The sequence below is a fragment of the Chiloscyllium punctatum genome, chromosome 8 (genome assembly GCF_047496795.1).
Source record: "Chiloscyllium punctatum isolate Juve2018m chromosome 8, sChiPun1.3, whole genome shotgun sequence".
Classification (NCBI taxonomy): domain Eukaryota; kingdom Metazoa; phylum Chordata; class Chondrichthyes; order Orectolobiformes; family Hemiscylliidae; genus Chiloscyllium; species Chiloscyllium punctatum.
The window spans coordinates 106,129,046-106,152,048 of record NC_092746.1 but is presented as its reverse complement, the minus strand read 5'-3'; the positions used below and the strand labels follow the sequence as shown (position 1 = coordinate 106,152,048).

Here is a 23,003-nt window from a genome sequence, read left to right as displayed (position 1 = left end):
AGCGACAAAAACAAAAAGACAGGTACAGGAGAATGTTAGGAGTTTGTGAGTCCATTCAGTATTCTAACAACAGTAGGGTAGAAACTGTTACAAACCCGGCTGGTACGTGTGTTCAGGCTTCTGTACCTTCTCCCTGATGGTAGAGATTGTAGAAAAACATTACCAGTGTGGGATGGATCTTTAAGACTGCTGGCTTTCCTTGACAGCCGGCCTGGTAGTTGGGTTCTATAGATGGGAGGCTGGCCTTTGTGATTGTCCAGGCAGAGTTCACCACTCTCTGTAACCGTCTCCGATCTTGAATTGTACAGTTGCCATACCAGGTGGTGATACCACCAGACAGAATGCTCTCCCTGGCGCACCTATAAAAGTTGGCAAGGGTATTCACTATCATGCCAAATTTATTCAGCTGCCTGAGGAAGAAAAGACATTGTTGGGCCTTTGTAACCAGTGTGTCCGCATGAGGAGTCCAAGAAAGCTTGTTCTGGATGACCACTCCCAGGAGCTTGACACTCCACGTATTCCGCCTCTGTGCTGTTAATGTGTAGTGGGGCATGAGTAACATCCTGCCGAAAGTCAATAATGAGTTCCTTGGTTTTGCTGGCATTGAGAGCTAGGTTGTTCTCAGTTCACCATTTTTCCAGGTCTTCCACCTCCCATCTGTAATCTGTTTCGTCGCCATCTGAGATTCGACCGACTATGATGGTGTCATCAGCGAACTTGTAAATGGCATTAGTCTGGTATTTGGCAATGCAGTCATGGGTATACAGTGAGAACAGTAGGGGGCTCACTACAGTGTTGACTGTTAGTGAGGATGAAATATATTTCCCAATCTTCACTGATTGTGGCCTGTGGATAGGAAACTGAGGATCCAGTTGCAGAGAGTGGAGCTTACTCCGAGATCACTAAGTTTAGTGATCACTCTGTAGTGGAAATAGTGTTGAAGACTGAACTGTAGTCAATGAGTAGGATTCTTACATAGCTGTTCTTGGTGTCAAGATGTTCTAGGGAGGAATGAAGGACAAGTGATATGGCAACTGGCATGGATCTATTGGTCTTATAGGAAAATTGGAATGGGTCAAGAGTAGTGGGGAGGCTGGAGTTGATTAATGCCATTACCAGCCTTTCAAAGCACTTCATGACCATTGAGGTTAGGGCTACTGGGCAGTAGTCATTGAGACATGCTGCATGAGCCTTCTTAGGCACAGGGATGATGTTGGCCCTCTTGAAACAGGCAGGGACAGTGGCCTGCTGCAGCGAGAGGTTGAAGATGTCCGGCAAGACCTTTACCAGTTGGTCTGCGCATGCTCTGAGTGCGTGACCTGGTACTCTGTCTGGTCCCATCGCTTCCCTTGGACCAGACACAAAGGAAACTGACCTGACCTCTGATGCAGTGGAGTAGTTTCGGAGTACCTTTGTAAGGAGATAGCGTCCAAAGAAATAGTTTCCCTCCTAAAAGACAACCTCTTATGAAGTCTCAGTTTAACTATTCATATTTGAATCATCCAGCTATTGATTGAAGGATGTGTTATTTTATGAATAACAGAAATGCGTTTGCTGCTATTGAAAATAGTTATTTTAAAATCACAGCTGAGTGCTGGATTTGAATTTACTATTTCTATTTGATATCTAGTTTCACATTTGAATCCCTACTAATCTGAATTTCCTTTGCTGCTCTCAAAATGTTTTTTTAACTTCACTGGGGACTTCAAAAGCAATGCAATTCCTTAGTGTAAAATCTACTTTCACCCTGCAGGATCAACAGTCATTTTTAATGTACGTTCTGAGATGATAGAGGATCTCTGCCAACTATTATTCATGGAATCTCTTACAGTAAAACAAAATGATCAGTTCTTTCTTGTTAATGCAAGAAAGCACAAAAAGGCCTGTTTGGACATTTGACCATTACCAGAGAGGTATTTTATTTATAAAAATGTAGACATGTATTTCTTTTCATTGCATTTTACTAACTAAAATCTGCAATGACATATTTTAGACCAACGTAGCCTTTTGGGAGAAAAGCAAGCAACACAACTATCCACTGCAGTGATCAGCCCTCACACTGCAAGGTTTAAGTGATGGACACATTGGCTTGCAATTCCTGTCCAGCATGAAGGAAAGCCTTGTTTGCACCACTGCGATGATTGACAGTGTACTACCAGGGGAACAATTGTTTAACCCAGTTAGCTGCAAGTGATTTTGTGTAAAAACTGAAAAGCTGGCACATTATAATCTTCAGGCACACTTTCCCCTTGGCTTTTAGTTGACAACTGATTGACTTAAATGAATGGAAAATGAAATTTTCTTAACTAACCAGTTGTGTGCAGGCAGGTTGTTCTTGCAGTACCTCTGCTGATATCCATGCACATTTAGAACTGGCTATGGAAACAAGTGCTGTGATGTCAGTGCATGAACTGAGGGATAATTCACCAATTCAGTTTGCGGTACCCAACCCATTGTCCTTTTGCTCATGGTTTACTGACACATTTTGGCATAGACAGGGTTCTTCCTGGCTAATAGGCCCTGCGGTTCACATTTTCTAGGAGAATTTCTGTATCTTTAGGTAATTATTTGAGCCACAGCTACGATTAAAAATGAAGCAATGCTTATTGGCATCAAGATTCCACTTTTTTGATATGTTTTGCCCTGGCTGAAAATAATTTTAGGATGCCTTTTTGAGCTGTATTTCAAACCAAGCCCCTGTTGGTGAGATAACTTTTTTTAAAATTAATTGCCTGTGAGATATAGTTAACACTGTCAGGGCCACATGTACTACCTATCTGTAGTTTCCTCATAAATCTGGTGGTGGCCATTCCTCTTCAACCACTGCACAATCCACTTAAATTGAAAATAAAATATTTTAGCAGAGAAATGGTATTGGAGTTCTCAAAGGATTAATGTATGAATGAATCATCTAGCTAGTTAAGTATTTCTGTGCTGGCAAAACAATATCTTAGATGACCACAAGGATAACTCTACCATATAGTGTATTGTGCGTCTGAATCCCACCTTGCGAATTGAGGAAATCATTTTCAATCATTTTGATCATTAGTGAACTAGTATTATAAAAGTAACTGTTGAAGTTGCTGGATGTTTCTTTGGTAAGTGACTAACTGGATCACCAATGTCCTCCAAAAAATAGATCTGCTCATTCTAGCTTGCCTGCCCTACCTGTGACTCCAGTCCAGAAAGCGGGATTTCCTTTAACTGCTTAGTGAGGTAGCATTGAAAGTGACTCAGCATTTACAGGTATAGCAGCTGATAAGGCAGAAAAGAAAGTCCACTAGCATCTTCTCAGGGTGAAGGACACTTAATGTAGGCTTTTCAATGTTACCCAGGCCCATATATACATAACTGGTTTGCACCAATCTGAGTTGTGAGATCACTTATTCTGGGTTGGAGGAGTCCAGAACTAGAGGGTGAGAGGTTAAGATTTAAAAGGGACATAAGGGGCAACCTTTTCACACAGAGGGTCTGCGTGGATGGAATGAGTTGCCAGAGGAAGTGATGTAGGCTGGTACAATTACAACATTTAAAAGTCATCTGGGTAGGTATATGAATAGGAAGGGTTTAGAGGGATATGGGCCAATGCTAGCAAGTGGGACTAGATTAATTTAGGATACCTGGTCATTATGGACGTAATGGACCAAAGGGTCTGTTTCCATGCTGTACATCTCTCTGGCTGTCTACTCGCTGTATGACAGTGTAGCTCAGACTTTCCTTTACAACAAAAATATATGCAGTTAAAAGAGACAAACAGAATTGTCACAAAAAGCACAGGCTGCAAAACAGCATTCCTTCAACTCTCTTCTTCAAGTTCCTTTCCTATTTTGTAAATCTTTCTAACCTCTTGCTCCCACTTTTCTCTCTCCATTTCTCTTTTTGTAGCTTGGCTGTGAGGCTTGCCTATGTTTTTCTCATGCACTGAGATGATTGCTCCCAGCATTCTGAATTGGTTGTAAGATTCTTCTGCTAGGACTTTACGGTGTGTTTTAATACAAGTCATGTGTCATTGTTGTCAGTGCTGGGCTAGTCTTTGTTCATTTTCTGCTAAAAATGCAAGTAAAATGTTAGATTTTATTGACGTGGTGAAAATGTTTGGGAGATGGGAAATTATCAATCTAAGGGAATTGGTGACTTGATATTACTACAGACACAGAGTCATAGAGTTGTACAGCAGGGAAAGACCCATTGGCCCAACTTGTCCATGCTGACCAGATATTTTACATTAATAGAGTCATAGAGATGTACGGCACAGAAACAGACTCTTTGGTCCAACTCGTCCTTGCCGACCAGATATCCCAATCCAATCTAGTCCCACCTGTCAGCACCCGGCCATAACTCTCCATACCCTTCTTATTCACAACCCATCCAGGTGCCTTTTAAATGTTGCAATCATACTAGCCTCCACCACTTCCTCCTAGAGTTGTACAGACCCTTTGATCCAACTTGTCCATGCCGACCAGAAATCCTAAACTGATCTCATCGCATTTGCCAGCATTTGGCCCATATCCCTCTAAAACGCTTCCTATTCATGTACCCATCCAAATGCCTTTTAAATGTTGTGATTGTACCAGCCTATACCACTTCCTCTGGCAACTCATTCCATACATGCACCACCCTCTACGTGAAAAAGGTGCCCCTTAGATTCATTTTAAAGCTTTACCCTCCCATCTTAAACTATGCCCTCTAGTTTTGGAATCACCTACCCTGGGGAAAAGACCTTGACTACTTACCTTATCCATGTTTCTCATGATTTTATAAACCTCTATAAGGTCACCCCTCAGCCTCTGATGCTCCAGTGAAAATGGCTTCATCCTCTCCCTATAGCTCAAACTCTGAACCCTGGCAATATCCTTGTAAATCCTTTCTGAACCCTTTCAAGTTCCACGACATCTTTCCTATAGAAGGGAGACCAGAATTGAATGCAATATTCCAAAAGTGGCTTCACCAATGACCTGTACTGCTGCAATAAATTAGTAAATTTAGTAAATTAGATGTGGAGGTGCCGGTGTTGGACTGGATTACGCAAAGTTAAAAATCACACAACACCAAGTTATATCCCAGCAGGTTTGTATAGCTAACTTTCTGATAAAGGAGCAGCTCTCCGAAAGCTTGTATTCCAATAAACCTGTTAGACTATAACGTGGCATTGTGTGATTTTTAAGTAAATTAGAAACAGCCATTGACAAGTGAAAATGTAAGAAAAAAATGGGATGCCTTTAAAAGGAGATGTTTTGGGTACTATCGCAGTATATTCCCATGGGAAGGAATAGTGGGACAAACAAAGACATAAGAGTGAATCTTATGCATTTATGGCTAAGTGTGAGTTGGATTATGTTTTATGGAGAGCTTCACCCTGTAAGGCTTTACAAGGTTTCTCATCATATATTTACCAAACTTGCCTCATTATCGAGCTCTCCCATCTGATTCCATCCCCATTTTAACATGCATAATACCTGAAACAACTTGCTTGTGGCTGGATATCTGCTGAAAAACCTGCATCCCTTGCGCCTGTGAAAGGCTGCTGTGTTTCCTGATAAATGGTGGCAACCTTACTGTCCCTCAGAGAACAACTTAATAGCTGTGCTCAAATCACACAGCATGGCTGACAGTCGCTCATACATTCAAGGCCAGCCTCTCACCCGAATCACTGATTAACAACTAGGCTACACACTTTACTGTCCTCAGATGCTTTCTATCTAAACATCCTCTTTAAACACTATAATCTAGGCGTGCAGCGCTCTACACAATTGGGGCTCACAAATAGATGTTGTGCTGGATGCCGAGAACACTTGGTGGGGCGTAGCTGTCCTTGTGCATAGCAAAGTTCAGCTGCATCAGGCACTCCATGCCAAACAGGACCTCATTGACACCCAGTTCCAGGAGATGAGATATGAGTGCAGCAGACCGTCAGGAATCTCTCTTAGTTATTGGTCATAATGTCAGCATTTGGTTAGTGCAGAGGGGCGAATTGCAGCCTCAGTTGATTTCATTTGTGTTGATTTAGCTCACTGTAGCTTTGCATTTTGAAAATGTCTCATTGCTTGCCTGTATGTGATAGTTCCCTACTGGACAATAACCAACTGTCGGTCTCCAGTGGGCTTTGGGGACTAAGTGTAATATTTCCAAGTTTGTTGATAATGTCAAGCTGGCTGGGAACTAATCTTGTCCCATTTCCCAGTATTTGGCCCATATCTCTTCAAACCCTTCCTATTCATATACCCATCCTGGTGACTTTTAAATGTTGTAATTGTACCTGCCTCAACCACTTCCTCTGGCAGCTCATTCCATGCATGCACCACCTCATGTGTGAAAATGTTGCCTCTTTAGTCCCTCATTAATCTTTCCCCTCTCATCTTAAACCTATGCCCTCTATTTTTGGACTCTGCTACTATTCATCCTATCCATGCCCCTCATTTTTTATGAACCGCTATAATGCCACCCCTCATTCTCCTACACTCCAGGGAAAACAGCCCCAACCTATTCAGCCTCTCCCTATAGCTCAAACCCTCCAACTTGGCAACATCATTGTAAATCTCTACTATTTCAAGTTTTACAACATCTTTCCTAAAGCAGGGAGACCAGAATTGAATGTAGCATTCCAAAAGTGGCCTAACAAATGTCCTGTACAGTTGCAACATGATCTCCCAACTCCTATACTCAATGCACATCAACAAAGGCAAACATACGAAATGCCTTCATCACTATCCTGTCTACCTGGAACTCTGCTGTCAAGGAACTTTGAACCTGCACCCAAGGTCTCTTAGTTCAGCAACACTCCCCAGGACCTTACCATTAAGTTTATTTGTTCTGCTCTGTTTTGTCTTTCCAAAATGTTGCACGTCACATTTATCTAAATTAAACTCTGTATGCCACTCCTTGGCCCATTTCCCCATCTGATCAAGGTTCCGTTGTATTCTGAGGTAACCTTCTTCACCGTTTACTCCACCACCATTTTTGGTGTCATCTGCAATAACACTGTAATCCTGAATCTGTGCTGTTATAACAGGAGTCAGTTTTCCACTCACCTTTTTAAGAAGTTAAAATCTCAAGTTTAATAAGGATATTTAAGGGTTGTTGTCTGCTCTAGAACTGTTTGCAGGTAGGAAGGAGGGGAAAAGAACATTGGGGAAAAATAATTAACCTGAAGTAAATGTTAAAATCATCTAATTTAGGAACAGCTATGAACAACTGTAAATAAAACTATCCCTTGAGTTTTGCACTAAAATGGGAGATCTCATACTTTTTGCTTATGCTTTATTGTCTCTTGATTCAATTTACAACTTGCTGAGTCATGTAGCTCCACAATAGTAGATTCATGGCAAACTGCACTGCACTGTCTATTACAATTTCACTGTTTGATAAAGTACTTTAATGTTTTCTCAGGTCAAAAAGAAGGAGGAAAACGGAGGAAACAACGGCACAGGGAAGAACTGAAGAAGAAAAAGACAGCAAAAATGAAGCACTAATTGTAAGATGCAATGGGTGATCTTTGAACTCCAGCAGTATACAGTTATTTTTCATGTTAATTGGTATAGCTTTATAGAATGTGAATTAAACATGACACAGCATGTGAGTGTTTTCTATTTTGGCGAATTATTTTTAATTGCTTCACAAAGTAACAGATTGATGAGAAAGAATAGATTATGTCATGTAGTACTTGATGCTGGTGAAGCTAGATCATGGAATCACTTCTCTAATAACCAAAATTCTGTTATGTCTTAGTCGAGGCAAATCTGTTTTGTGGTAATTTAACTTAGTAACATTTCCATTTGCATTTAGTACAAGCATCAGCAATTTGCATTTATATGGCACCCTAACCTTAGGAGTGCCTCCCTAAGGCTTCACAACAGTGCAAGGCAAAATAACTGTGAAATGAAAAAGAAAAGATTAAGGTGGGCAAGCTGGATGAAAATCTTGCACCTGGACTCTGGCACTAATTCAAAATTTATATATTCTTTCGTGAGACCCCACCTCTCACCCCACCTCCCCTAAACCCCTCACAGTCTCCCATTTCTGCCTGTCGCCCCAGGTTCCATCCATTTTAGGACAAGGTAACGAAGCAGTGGCAGAAGGCGACAAAGATGGAATTCCACAAAATAAGACCGTAGTAGCTGAAGGCATAGATGCCATATATAGCTGAAGGGGAGGAGCATTTGGAGTAGGCCCATCAGAAGATGGAAATTTAAGCCCTGAATTTTGTTCCCAGGCCTGTTGTACCAAGGTGGGTTACATCCTGGGTCCATGCACCCAGTCTTTAAAGTGAGTTACGCACACTCCCCATGTTCAGTCCAGGACTGGGTTAGATGTTGTGCCAGGCAACCTGTGAAGAGCTGTGGTAGAAAACAGGTACTTGATGCACAAATAGAAGGTTAAGAACTTTCCAGCGTGCAACTGTAACCATTCTGAACAGCGCATGAAACCAATGCAAAGGAAACCTTACAACAATCTGCCCAGCTCCAGTTTAATCCAGAGGTAGGCAGCATCAGAAAGGGCTTATGCCTAAAACATCAATTCTCCTGCTCCTGGGACGCTGCCTGACCTGCTGTGCTTTTCCAGCATCACACTCTCAACTCTGATCTCCAGTATCTGCACTCCTCACTTCCAGTTGAATCCAGTTTGATATCCTTTATCTAAAATTACAATTCTTGCTGTACATCATCTATAAGAAGATACCAAAGCATTTTTAAAACCTTAAAAGAAGACTGCTACAAGTTGTATCTGATGTTCCTGAAAAGAAGCTAAGCCTTGGAATGACCTGGTCTTCTTCCTCAAAAGACATCAACCACATCCTGAGTCAAAGCAATATCTCCAGTAGCTGAACAATTAAGCATTCAGCATAACCATAACCTGATAAAGTTGGAATACAAGGTGGTGGGCAAGTGTTGGAGGGAATCCTGAGGGACAGGATATACATGTATTTGGAAAGGCAAGGGCTGATTAGGGATAGTCAACATGTCTTTGTGCATGGAAATTCATGTCTCACAAACTTGATTGAGTTTTTCCAAGAAGTAACAAGAGGATTGATCAGGGCAGAGCGGTAGATGTGATCTATATGGACTTCAGTAAGACATTCGTCAAGGTTCCCCATGGGAGACTGGTTAGCAAGGTTAGATCTCACATAATACAGGGAGAACTAGCCATTTGGATACAGAACTGGCTCAAAGGTAGAAGATGTGGTGGTGGTGGAGGGTTGTTTTTCAGACTGGAAGCCTGTGACCAGTGGAGTGCCACAAGAATTGGTGCTGGGTCCACTACATTTTGTCATTTACATAAATGATTTAGATGTAAGCATAAGAGGTATAATTAGTAAGTTTGCAGATGACACCAAAATTGGAGTTGTAGTGGACAGCAAAGAAGGTTACCTCAGATTACAACAGGATCTTGACCAGATGAGCCAATGGGCTGAGAAGTGGCAGATGGAGTTTAATTCAGATAAATGCGAGGTGCTGCATTTTGGGAAAGCAAGTCTTAGCAGGACTTATACACTTAATGGTAAGGTCCTAGCTCCTTGAAAGTGGCATCGAAGGTAGACAGGATAGTGAAGAAGGCATTTGGTATGCTTCTTTTATTGGTCAGAGTATTGAGTACAGGAGTTGGGAGGTCATATTGCGACTGTACAGGACATTGGTTAGGCCACTGTTGGAAGATTGCATGCAATTCTGGTCTCTTTCCTATCGGAAAGATGTTGTGAAACTTGAAAGGGTTTAGAAAAGATTTACAAGGATGTTGCCACGGTTGGAGGATTTGAGCTATGGGGAAAGGCTGAACAGGCTGGGGCTGTTTTCCTTGGAGCATCAGAGGTTGAGGAGTGACCTTACAGAGGTTTACAAAATCATGAGGGGCATGGATAGGATAAATAGACAAAGTCTTTTCCCTGTGGTGGGGGAAGTCCAGAACGAGAGGGCATAGGTTAAGGGTGAGTGGGGAAAGACATAAAAGAGACCTAAGGGGCAACTTTTTCACACAGAGGGTGGTTCGTGTATGGAATGAATTGCCAGAGGGAGTGGTGGAGGCTAGTACAATTGCAACATTTAAAATGCATCTGGATGGGTATATGAATAGGAAGGGTTTGGGGGATATGGGCCGGGTGCTGGCAGGTGGGTCTAGATTGGGTTGGGATATCTGATCGGCATGGACAGGTTGGACCGAAGGGTCTGTTTCCATGCTGTACATCTCTATGACGACAATTCACCAATCAGAAGGAAAATCAGTAAAGTTTGTGAATGATGCATACTGGTTGCGTATACTCAGAACAGTGCTGCAGTATGACCAGTTAGGTTCACCTCCAGGTACCACGGTTTATTTGTTGGTTTTTCCCCCAGGGAACACTTCGACCTACTGGAAAAAGGTTGTACAGGTAGGATCAGGTGGAAAAAGGTTCCAGTTTAATTCAACCACAATGCTTCCTGAAGAAGGGCTTATGCCCGAAACGTCAATTCTCCTGCTCCTCGGATGCTGCCTGGCCTGCTGTGTTTTTCCACCACCACATTTTTCAACACAATGCTTGTGTGTTGGGCTCAGTTAATGACATTCACAGTTCCTCACAGGCAGGTTTCCAGGTACTGGAGGTGAAAAGGGGAGGTCTTAAAAATCTCTGGGTCAGCTTCCTGCTGCCTTGTTAACTGTCCTTAGCTGAGTTGAAACCTGATGTGTGTGGATAATGCCCCAGTTAAGGCCCTTAGGTAGGCAATTATTGGCCGTTTAACTGACCTTTCTAAAAGTTCCTGGGAAATGTTTATCCTTCCACTACTCACTAGAGATGGTATTCATCTAGTCATTATCCCAGCGATGTTTATGCCACCATGCTGTATACAAATTATCTTTCCCATCTGCAGTACAATAGTGGCTACACATCAGAAGTACTTCATTGACCACAAAGCAAGATGGGATGATCTTATGAAAGACATTATATGAATGCAATTTATTTCTTTCATGCTTGAGTAACCCTGACACCGGGATATTACACAATAAAGGATGCCTGCTTTGAAGATATATTGGGAGACATTATGAAGGAACTGTATGCATCTCAGCATACGTCACCCCTTTCTTGATAAGGAATTGCAGAAGATAATCAGAAATAAATTAGAACTGAGCCTTTGTCTCAACATTAGTTTAGCACTCTAGAATAGTTTGAACTTGGACCCTAGACTTCATTCATTTTTTTATACCATCTCCCAAGATTAAAGCTCTGATTGGATGGATTGCAATTTTGTGCTACTATAAAACATCTCATGTTGTGATAAGGTTCAAGAAAACAATAGCAAGTCATGTGGCAATTACCCAATTTAGTGCGATCTGTAATGTGGGCCCAGGGATGAATTCCAAATTGAAAAAGTGCAAAGGAAATTAATGACTCAGCCCAGAATTCCAAGTATGTTGCATTAAGTTCCCATTTAAGGTGTAAAAAAAACCCAAGTGTTCTCCACTCATTTGTTTAGCATACTTTGAAATATTGAGCCATGATTGCAGCACCAGATCTTATGGTAATGTGACATGCTGCATATAAAACATTCAACAGTACAGTACAGGAGTGGATTCTTTGGCCCACCATGTCTACAATGATCATTTGTGCCATTCTGAACTAATCCCATCTGCCTACATATGATCCTCATCCCTCAATTCCCTACCTGTTCATAGATCTGTCTTAATGTCTCTTAAATGTTGCTATTGTATCTACATTTATCATGTCTTATGACAGCATGTTCCAGACACCTTCTATCCTCTCTCTTAAAAAGCTAGCCTCTCACACCTCCATTAAACTTTCCCCCTTTCACCTTAAACTTATGCCTCCTGGTATTTGATATTTCAATCCTGGGAAAGAGACTCCGACTATCCACCATATCTGTGGCCCTCGTAATTTTATGTACTTCTTTCAGGTTGTCTCTGAACCTCCGATGCTCTAGCAAAAACAGTCCAAGTTTGGCCAACCTCTCCTTCTTGCTAATGCACGCCAATCCGGGCAATATCCTGGCAAACCTCTTTTCCCCCCTCTCTAAAGCCTCCACATCCTTCCTATTGTGTGGCAACCTGAAATGCACACAACATTCCAGATGTGGCCTAACTAAAGTTTATTTGGTTGAAATACAACTTGCCAACCTTTATACTCAATGCCCCAACCAGTGAAGGATTTCTTCAGTCTTCTGTGAACAGGACATACTTGAGTAATTTTCCACGTTGTAAGGTTGATGCATATTTTTCACCCCTCAATGTTTAATTTTCACAATAGCAAGTTAGCATGTCTGTTCAAAATCTGTTTTGTGCAATTTGAATTATCTTCATTGCCATTTTAGTAAAGAGTAGCCTTTTACTGAAAAGTCTTACAAGAATAAGCTAAACAATGCACTAACTCTCTCCATGTTACATCCCAATCTGCCACGTAATTCGCTATTAATTTTCCTTCTTAGCCAGTCTCTTGAGGCTAAGGATGACTACCAATATGTGAACTGTGTTAAATTTGGAGTTTTCTGGCCAGTGCTATCTAGCTGTTTGTTTTAATATCAGAAATCAGTTTTATGCCATGGATATGCATCAAGTTCCTTTTGTAAGTCTTACCCTGTTTTAAGTGTTGTTGGGGAAAATATCACAACAGCAACCAGGATGGCAGGATGACAGTGACTCAGTAGCCTGTACAAGGTAGGCACATTTTTCTATGTATTTTCAGGGGAAGACCTTAACCTCCTGTAATAAGGTAAATCCACACGTTCTATCTAATATGTAAAGGCACCAAAATGTCCCACCTCAGATATTTAGGTAGATATTTTCTGATATAATGACAGTGAGTAACTGTGCTTCAAACAGAAGGTAGTAATATATCCACAGATGTGAATATCTGATGAAGTGAAAAAGAAAAATAATGTGCTTCAACTCAGTAAACCAAAGTAGACAAGTAATAGGCTGGAAGAACACAGCAAGCCAGATAGCATCAGGAGGGTGGAAAAGACGACGTTTCGGGTATAACCCTTCTCCACCTCCTGATGTTGCCTGGCTTGCTGTGTTCTTCCAGCCTCCTGCTTTTGTATACTTTGGTTTAATGCATTCCAGCATCTGCAGTTTTTTTTGTCTTGACTTTATAACAGACAGCAATAGCTACATTTAATTGTAGCTTCTTGGATTTCCCAATTTTTATTGCCCATTATTAGTCACAGTAACTTGAGTTGTCCAGAATGTAATCTCTGAAATTCCCTCCTTAAACCTCTCTGCCTCTGTACTGGGCTGTCCTTTAAGGCACTCCTTAAAACCTATCTCTTTCAGCAAGATTTTGGTCATGTGTTTTAATACCTCCTTAAATAGTTTGGTGTATAATTTTGTTTGATAATATTCCCACGAAGCACCTTAACATTGTTCACTAGATTAAAAGTGCTGTATATCTGCAAGTTGTTTACTATTTCCGTGTCAACTGTAGTGTGTAAACAGTTTGATTTCACATTTACACTACAGTTGAGGTGTAAATTGCATCTGAATCCTGAGTATGTTTTGTTTCAAACTCAGTTTAGACCTTCACATTGTCTTCTTGTATACATAAAACAAAACTGCTTCACACCAACCCTAAATTGCGCTTGAATGAACCCTAAGGCTAGTGTCATTAACACATACACAGACAAAATAACCAGCCCACAGAAGGTCAGAGGAAATAAATGCATGAAAAGTAATTTAAAGCAGCAGAATTTTAGAGAAATGTTTTGCACAGGGCATTATCACAGTTGGTGTTTTAAAAAAAAATTTTGTTCAGATCATAGCATCCTTGAGATGAACTGTAATGTGGTGGAACTCTCACCAGCGAAACAGGAGCCTCTCCTAAAACTTTCAGAGGAAAGTGTATGATTCATAAGTAACTTCACCTGATGATGGGCAGTGCTTCAAAAGCTTGTGACTTCAAATAAACCCGTTGGACTATAACCTGGTCTCATGCGAATTCTGACTTTGTCCACCCCAGTCCAACACCGACACCTTCACATCGTGCATAATAATGAATCTTGATTTTCTGTACAGTTCTGATGTAACTTTGTGTAATTATCCAAGTTATGGTCATTACAGTTTTTGTCTGAAATGATTGTATCCGAAATGTAAAGAAATTGAAATAAATTCCAGTCACAATAGATCGGATGTGCAACAGAACACGCTCACTGCACAATTCTGTGTGTGCTATTTTTATGCAATTGTTAAGCCATTTAATAGAAAGAGTGAACATTTTAAAAAATTCCAGCCTGGGATGTGAACATCACTGGCAAGACTGTTGTTTATTCCTCAGGCCTAGTTACCCTTTTGAATTTGGTGGTAAGTTGTCATCTTCACCTGCTGGAATCCATATGGTGAAGGTGGTCCTGCAATGTTGTTTGTGTGAGAGTTACCAGATTCTGACCCAGAGGAAATGGAATAGTACTGTTCATCACCTCATGGTGTCAGCAAGCATGTATTACTGATGAGTTACCCTTTTGAAGCTCAATTATTGTTATACAGACCAACACAGCAGCCAATGTACGCAGAAAGTCCTACAAGCAACAGTTGAATCAGTAACCAGAAATCTTATCTGAGGATGTTTGTACAGAGAGGTAAGTTGTCCTTTGACCTCCGCTGTTTCTGTTCAGATCTGCATTTTTCTTTTAGTCTGTTTAAATATTTAGATAGGCCTTCAATGTAATATCAGTTGAAAGACAGCACCTCATACAGGAGTGCAACATTGCCTGTTTTTTTTAACTACAGTGACTGAAATCCTAAAATGGAGTTCAATTTCTGATGCTTTGACAGACTGTCAGAATGTTCGCTAAGCATGGGTCATCTGTTCTAATGTGTGTTACTGACTCTATAGCCTAAGTGCTACCAGTAAAATAAAAATATTGCACACTTGAATCCGTACAGTGTGCTGGTTGCTTTGGACAGTAGAGATTCCATCTTGGAATTGTTACCCTAATCTCATGCTGTAACATTGCTTCCTATTCGCATACGGTGATAAAAAAAAATTGTTAATTTGTGGTAACATTAATTATTTCATGACAGTTAACTTATAATGAATTTTTGTTCTGACATTTTGTTTTCCTAAACGTTCTCTAATTGATTTGTCTAAAGGCAATCAGTGCCACAAGTAATTCGATACACTTCAGGCCTGCTCAAAATTAAGATTTCATTGTTTCTGGAGCTTCTTTGACAAAAGATCCAATCCTTTGTTAGTGTCTAATTCTATATGTGGTTGAAAATATTTTTTGTAGATCTTCACACAAAAATGTCACTATGTAATAAAAATTATCCAAAGTATCAAATTACTGAAGGGCTACAGTATTGGGCTTGCATTATTTCCTCATTTATATGTGTCTTCTACAATGCACCTTCTGTTTATCAATACAAAGTCTGTACTGAACGTAAATACCCACTGAGTTTGATCAAGATGTTATGGTGAAAGGAGTCCACCCTATTCTCATAAAACTAAAGTGTTGCAGATGGTTCTGTCATGCTTATTAACAAAAATACCTTGGTGCAAAATTCATTTTTAATTTTTAAATTTAATTTTAATTTAAGCTTGCTGCAGGGTGGCATGTTGGCTCAGTGGTTAGCATCCTCACAATGCCAGGGACCCAGGTTCGATTCCAACCTCAGGCAACTGTCGATGTGGAGTTTGCATACTCTCCCTGTGTCTGCATGGGTTTCCCCTGGGTGCTCAAGTTTCCTCTCACAGTCCAAAGCTGTGCAGTTAGGTGAAATGGCCATGCTAAATTGCCCATAGGGTGCATTAGTCAGGGGTAATTTTGGGTAGGTGGAATGAGTCTGGGTGGGTTTCTCTTCGGAGGGTTGGTGTCGACTTGTTGGGCTGAAGCGCATGTTTCCACACTGTAGGGATTCTAGATTCTATTCTACGATTCTATGATTCAATTTGGCCCTGAAGGAAGGGTGTAGTTCACAGTATTGGACATAGAGACGTAGAAACATAGCAAAGATAGAGCTTCTGTGTAGAAGATGACTGGAGTGTAAAGCTGTGTCTGAACCGTATACTTGAATAGTATGAGATGGCATAGGATCTTTGCTAACATCTATTGATGGGTAAAACAAACAGGAACAACTGAATGAACAAACGCTTTCTTAAATTGTGAACCCTGTAGGATCTATACAAGGGGTGATTGTTTACCATAATGTCCATTTTAAAAATCTATTAAATCTGTGTGTATTTTTACTTTTTCTGTCATCTCATTGAACAGCCCTGCAATAATTTCCTCAACTGCAGTTTTTAGTGTTTGTTTCTTTCAGCTTTGCTTTTAGGGGTCCACAAACCTTTCTCCTCAGTCTCCAGTCAGCTGTCATTGCCACCGAATAATGGCCTTTAGTGTTCAAAACCAACTTGCTTCTGGGATCAAGGTCTGGGACCACCAGGGCAATTGATATGGTTACTTTTCCCTTGCAAAAGACCACAAAATACCCTAGAGATCTGCTGTTTTTGGACAGGCAATCAGAAGACGCCAAATCCAAAAACTATTGCACTGGTCCTGGAGGACTTTTTGGCTTGTACAGTGATTAAGGCTCCTGCTCTGCTTCTGGCAATGGATCCTTTACCAAAGAGTGTTTCAATGAAGACTCGGCCATTACTAGAAATGACCAGTGGGTTCAAATCAGCCCAGCTCAGCTTCCCCCGACTTGCCCACAATAGAAAGGCAGCAGAAAGCTTACCTATAATTTTCTCAGTGCATATGTCAGTGGGGTGGAACAGTGGCTTGGTGGTTAGTGCTGCTGCCTCACAGTGCCAGGAATCTGAGTTTAAATCCACTCTCTGGTAGTCTGTGAGGAGTTTGTACATTCTCCTGATGTCTGCATGGGTTTCCTCTGGGTGATGTGGTTTCCTCCCACAGTCCAAAGATATGCAGATTAGCTGGATTGGCCATGCTAAATTGCTCTGTAGTGTCTAGTGATGTGCATGCTGAATGGATTAGTCATGGGAGGTGCAGGGTTACAGGGATTGGGTGGGATGCACTTTGGAGGTTTGGTGTGACTCAATGGGCTGAATGGCCTGCTTCCAAACTGTAGGGATTCTATGATTTAGTTTGTTTTTACCTTGCTATTAAAAATTCAAAGCTTTTATTAGAACCTTGTGGATAAATGAACAATTTGAGATAAGGGTAATTGAGATCCAGAAGTAAATTTCCCTTTGTGTTTTGGAGAGAACTTTTTTCTTGTTCAGCAGAATTATGTAGATAGAGCTTGCATCACAGAAACTTGTTAACCCTCTTACTCAGTTGCTGAGATTTATACTCTATCTGATACTGTTCCCCTCTGATGCTGATGGTCAATGATATTGGTGAACTGTATCAAAACCCCACCCCTGCTGTAGGCCCTTGCTGTATCTGTAGAACATTGCCTGAAAACTCAACCTCATTGTAAAAAAAATGGAAACCATTTCAGAAAAGTCTGTGGTAGAGATCAAATATTTTGTTTCAGGCCCAGTTGCTACTAGCAATCCTTTTCACTCAAGTGCAAATTGGTATTTTATGTAGCGAGTTGCACTGTTAGTCAGTTGTCACTTTTTTGGTTTGCTTTTGCTTCAGACTCCTTTTCACATTCAACCTTCCATTTTGTTACAAAAGCACCTACTAATAGGGCAGCTGTAGGAGGTGGGGGATGGGAGTCATCCTGCTACTTCCTTTTTTCTTATTTTTGATCTTGAAAGCACGGAATAACACCGTAGAATTTTAATGGGACTAAACAGTGTGAAGACCCTACACAAACATCAGTAAAATGCTGCCTGATCTTTTAAGAATCTGGCTGTTCCTGCTTTGTGTGTTGGTTTAGCACACCCACACTGTCTGGCTCAATACTAATCCACCATTCCTCCAATGATATCTGAATACTTCATACTTCAATAATCCAAATCTTGTCAAGGACAATTGGATGGCAAAGAATATTATAGTTTCTCTAAATCATTTCTAGTACATTAGTTTGCTTAGGCAGTACTGATGCTTTGCTTTTGTATTTTCATTGCTAATTTCCCTTCGCCTTTCCATAGCTTTAACTCACCGCTGTGATACAATTGCAGGACTGGAAATGGTCTCACACCTCATCTTTTAATACTGATTATTTTTTGAGTGAGCAGAAACATCAATAGTTGAGTGGCAATCAGTCCATTTAAATTGCCCTCCCCCTCCCCAGTCATCCCAGTTGTTCTTGTTTCCATAATGTTTTATGAGGATGCACAGGTGAAATCCAGCTCCGTGTACTTATGCACACGCACAAACTAACAATGACTTGTATAGTGTTATTAATGTAAAATGCAGCAGCATGGTCACTCTCATTTATTGTAAATGGAAAAAAAAGGAAACTACAAAGAAGAAAATTGATTGATCCTTGATGCAGGATACAACAAAAAGACTGCCTGTTTCAGCAGGAAAGGCATCCTCCATGAAAAAAAAATGCCCTCCATTTTCAAGACTCTTTCAAACCACTTACTGTTGGGCTGAATAGGCTGCGGCTGTTTTCCTGGAGTGTTGAGGGGTGACCTTATAGAGGTTTATACAATTATAAGGACATAGATAAGGGAAATAGACAAGTTCTTTTCCTTGGGGAGGGGGAGTCTAGAACTGGAGGGCATAGGTTTAGGGTGAGAGGAGAAAGATTTAAAAGGGACATATGGGGCAATGTTTTCACAGAGGGTGGTGCCTGTGTGGAATAAGCTGCCAGAGCAAATGGTGGAGGCTGGTACAATTACAATATTTAAACGGCATCTGGATGAGTAAATGAATCAGAAGGGTTTAGAGGGATATGGACCAAGTGCTGGCAAATGGGGCTAGATTAATTTAGGATGTCTGCTTGGCATGGATAAATTGGACCAAAGTCTCTGTTTCCATGTTGTACATCTCTTATGACTTTATGTTCAATAGACCTGCCAATTTTCAAGCTGAATTTATGAAGTTAGAAGTTTGGAAAAAACATGGGATAGTGGTAAATGTAATTATATACAAAAATATATATGGATAATGGGAAGAAACCTTTGGTGAAGGTGCATTGTAAGGTGCAAGGGTCTGAATTGGTAATCATGAAGAGTGCCTTAAGCATCACCCACTATGATGATGTGATATAAACGTGGGAAGAACAGCTTATGATCTCAAATGTAAGACCTACCTTTTGGGTCTGTAACAATATCTGTTGTTTTATCTGTTATAATTTGTATATAGTTGCTGTCATGCAACAAACTGCAAGTCAAGAACCTCCTCTCGTTGCACCACCATGTGGATTTCCTCTACCAGTCTTAAATCAAGCAGGTTGTGTATACCCCTACCAGGAAAGAGGTTGGTGGTAACGATCTACCAGATAGTTCACGCTGTATAATAAGCAGTGGTGAGGATTCATTTTACAACACACTTCAACAATGCATAGCATACACTGTGATGCCCTATGACTAAAAGAATTTCAACTTACGTACAGCTATTATTGCTTATTTTAAAACTGTACACATATTGTTGCATTCACAATGAAAGAGAATAATTCTGTCTGTATGTGTGCGGATATCGCACCCACACTCGCAACCTGATGAAATCCAGGAGATGTACCTACTTTATTCCTACCCTGATCTGGTCAAATGCTGTTTGAAATTCAAGTAGGAAGGCCATCCTCCCAAGGTGGTACTATCTTCTTTAGTGTGTGGAAGTCATTGTGACCTAATCTGCAATTTTGCCTTGAGACTCAGGCAACTATCATGGCTTTCTCAATATGGCAAGCTGGGGTCCAAGTGGTATGGAACTTCTATAATAAAGTATTAATGTAGATTGAAAGTTGTGTATTTTCTTCATCCTCTTGACCATCAAAAGGAGCAGGAGTCCAACCAAGAAACTTTAGGTTTGCCCTCCCCAGGGCATCTCCTTTTGTACCCCTGCCACCAACAGGATTCATGTGTGCTGGGGAATGTAGCTCCGAATCCCTGGCAGCAACTTCTTGTTGGGAGAACAAAGCAAGCAGTGGTTTTGCACACTGCCATTTTCGCTCGAGTTTGCAAGCTAATGAGACTGGCCTGGTTCCAGAAAAAGGGCACTGCTCACTTTCCTGTGATCCTGACCAGAAGTTAAAATCAAATCATTGAGGTCAGTGGCTTTACACCTACTCTTTCAATACAAAGAATTGATCAGAGGAGACCTTGAAAATATTTGAGTGGCTCCAGCACCAAAAATCATTTGGCATTGGTAGCCTACCTTAACAACGGTCCTACCACAGTGAAGATTCCCCCAAAGCAAAACACCTAGTTCAGGATGGATACAATTATGCACCCAGCAACTGAGCTATGATAAACTGCGAAAATTCAGTATACAAAGACCTGGTGTCCACAGCCCTCATTAAAGTTGAATGCTGGATGTAATGAATTAGATTATTGATCATTTGCAAAGGTAGCCATGCAAGCTATCAGCCAAACACAGTAATAACTAAGTATTTTGGAGGGAAAAGTTGCTCCAGCTATTTCTTTGTGCAGACAGCTTTCAGGGCAATCAGCATCCCTGACCCTAATATGCTTTGCGGCAGGAGCTCATTGATAATACATTAATGAGCTGACCCTAATATGCTGTGTACTAGGATCTGTTTGATAAGATGTTAATGAGATGAACTTGCATTATGGCATGGGGCCAGCTCAGTGCACAACAGGAAAGCACAATGTCAGAGCTGAATTATCAAACCAACTGATCCAGGAGGATTACAGAAGAAGGTTAGTCAACATTTCAATGTGAAGGAAAAAGAGCACTTTCCAAAGTGTAAAGCAAGGTATACAGCAGATTGAGATGAAACAATTAGACACTGATGTGGATTAAAAAACAACTTAGGTGAAATAACAATGTAAATAAAATATCCATCCAGATCCTACAGAGAAAAAGGGCTTGCTAGCCTAAATATTAACAAAGCAGTAGCATCAGGGTAATGTCATTAGTATAGTAATCTAGATCCCCAGGCTGATGTTCTGGAGATGGTGGCATTTGGGTTCAATAGACTCTAAATTAATGATGACAATGTACCCATTGTCTATTGTTGTATTAACCCTTCTGATTCACTGCTGTCCTTTTGGAAAGTAAAACTGGTGTCCTCACCTGTACTGCCCTACATGTGACTCCAGACCCACAGCAATATGGCTGACTCTTGACTATCCCATGAAACAGCCTTGAGATCCAGTCAGTTTAAGAGCAATTCATGATAGGTGACAAAAGCCAGCCTCGTGTCTTTGTCATATCCAAGATAAAAAAAAGGCTAAAGCAGAGAGAAGCTAGAAGGATGGTTACAGGGGTTAAGCAAGAACTAGGATAAACTACTGATGCAGAGGCTATTCACCTCATTTTATGGATGAAATAGGAATGTTCAGTCAGGAGAGTTTCCAACTTGATTGATCCATTGCCTTTACAAAGCCCCCCCTACCAACAACTCCAGTCACTATATTTGCACTGAATGAAGATGGAGGTGGGATAGAGTCTGGCCCACTGCCTCCAAAGGGCAGTCTCAAGGTTGCAATGGAGATGGGCAATTTGCAGAATCAAAGAGCCACAATGCCTTTCTCCCTTTACTGAGACTTTGACCCAATTTTAATCTAGAATGTGAGTTTTAATCAGGAATGTCAGGCACTTAAAGCCTCCAATCCATCTCATATGACCCCATGCTATCTCATATTGCCCCATGTGCCCTCCATTCTCTTCATATACCCCACAACTCCTCATGCCACCTGTGTTTCTTCCAGAACCAATCACTAAGTATCTACAATGAAGAGAGCTCAGGAGCCATGGTTTTGGAATAGATATTAAAAGAACTTCTCAAAAACCGATAGAACTGTAATTTAAAGACAATCATACTTGGAAGAACATCTTTAAAAAAAAACATTTCAGAGAATGTTAAAAAGCCCTCAGCTGGTCAATCTGTTGTACAATTTTTTAGTTTTTTGTAACTCAGCCAAGCATTCATGAAAGAATCAGCTTGTGATGACAAACTATGACAGTTCACATGTATCATAGACATTTATATCTCTCAAAACTGCCAGAATAAAATAGCGTTTTTTAATAAGCTGCACCATAGACTGTCAATTATTGCACACTAAAAGCTTTTTGTATTCCCAAACAGTACTTTGGTCATTTTTGATTGTGTAGTAGTAGTTTAATGTGTCTGAACTCTTACACAATGCAGGTGAATGTAATGGTCAATTTATCTTTGCAGGACAAAATCCTACAATTAATCACAGCAGGAAACACAAAACCTTATGCTACAGCATCTAAACTATAAGAACAGCTTTTTAAAATGTTTCTCAAAGCTATAGCTTGTAAGAATTTCAGGAGCAGTTTGAGAACTAGGGCTTCACCTTTGTTTATGCCCCCTCTGAAAGGTAGTGATCTACATATTCTTACCAAAGGAGCTTGACTCCAAGAATTTGGTGTAGTGTGTTGGACTGCAATGGAATCAGGAAGGGCAGATTTGGGAAATCCCAAATTATGCTTGAACTGAGAGACTTGTTCACTTATTTCAGAGGGCAGTTAAGAGTCAATCACATGTAGACCAGCCCAGGTAAAGATAACAATATAACTTTTCTAAAGCTCAGTAGTGAATTAGATGGGGTTACTACTGCAATCAACAATGGATATGTGGGTCACCATTAATTCCACACTTTTTTGAATTGAAATGTAACAATCTGCTAAGATTGAGCAAGATCCCAGATAGCACTGACATTGAGTGACACTTTGCAAGTTCTGTGTAGCAGATATTATTCTCACATTTCTTATAACCGTTCTCACTTTGCACCTCCTATGCAGTTGTAACCTTGTATGCCTTGCTCTGTCTAAGCACCCTATGATCTGTATGTCCTTGTTTGCTACGATCCACCTGTACAGCTTGCAAAACAAAGCTTTTCACTGTACTTGGGTACACATGGTGGGATTCAAATTTGTGTTTCCAGAAAATTAGTCTGGGCGCTGGATTACTAATCCATTGACATTACCATGATGTCACTAGCTTGCCTACATTTAAGCTTGCAAACTCATTCTTTTCACAGGATTTGGAGAGATTGTTTATTTACA

General features: G+C 40.7%; 1 protein-coding gene across 5 annotated transcripts in view; it reads left to right on the top strand.

Moving 5' to 3' along the window:
• dnajb6b (DnaJ heat shock protein family (Hsp40) member B6b) overlaps positions 1 to 14,118 on the top strand; it is a 150,833-nt gene extending 136,715 nt beyond the window's left edge. For all 5 annotated transcript variants that reach the window (XM_072576207.1, XM_072576209.1, XM_072576208.1 and 2 more), the window contains one exon: positions 7,387 to 14,118. In XM_072576207.1, coding sequence (XP_072432308.1) covers positions 7,387 to 7,469 — 83 coding nt within the window. In that variant the 3' untranslated portion in view covers positions 7,470 to 14,118. The remainder of the gene's footprint in view (positions 1 to 7,386) is intronic.
• The last annotated feature ends 8,885 nt before the right edge of the window (positions 14,119 to 23,003 follow it).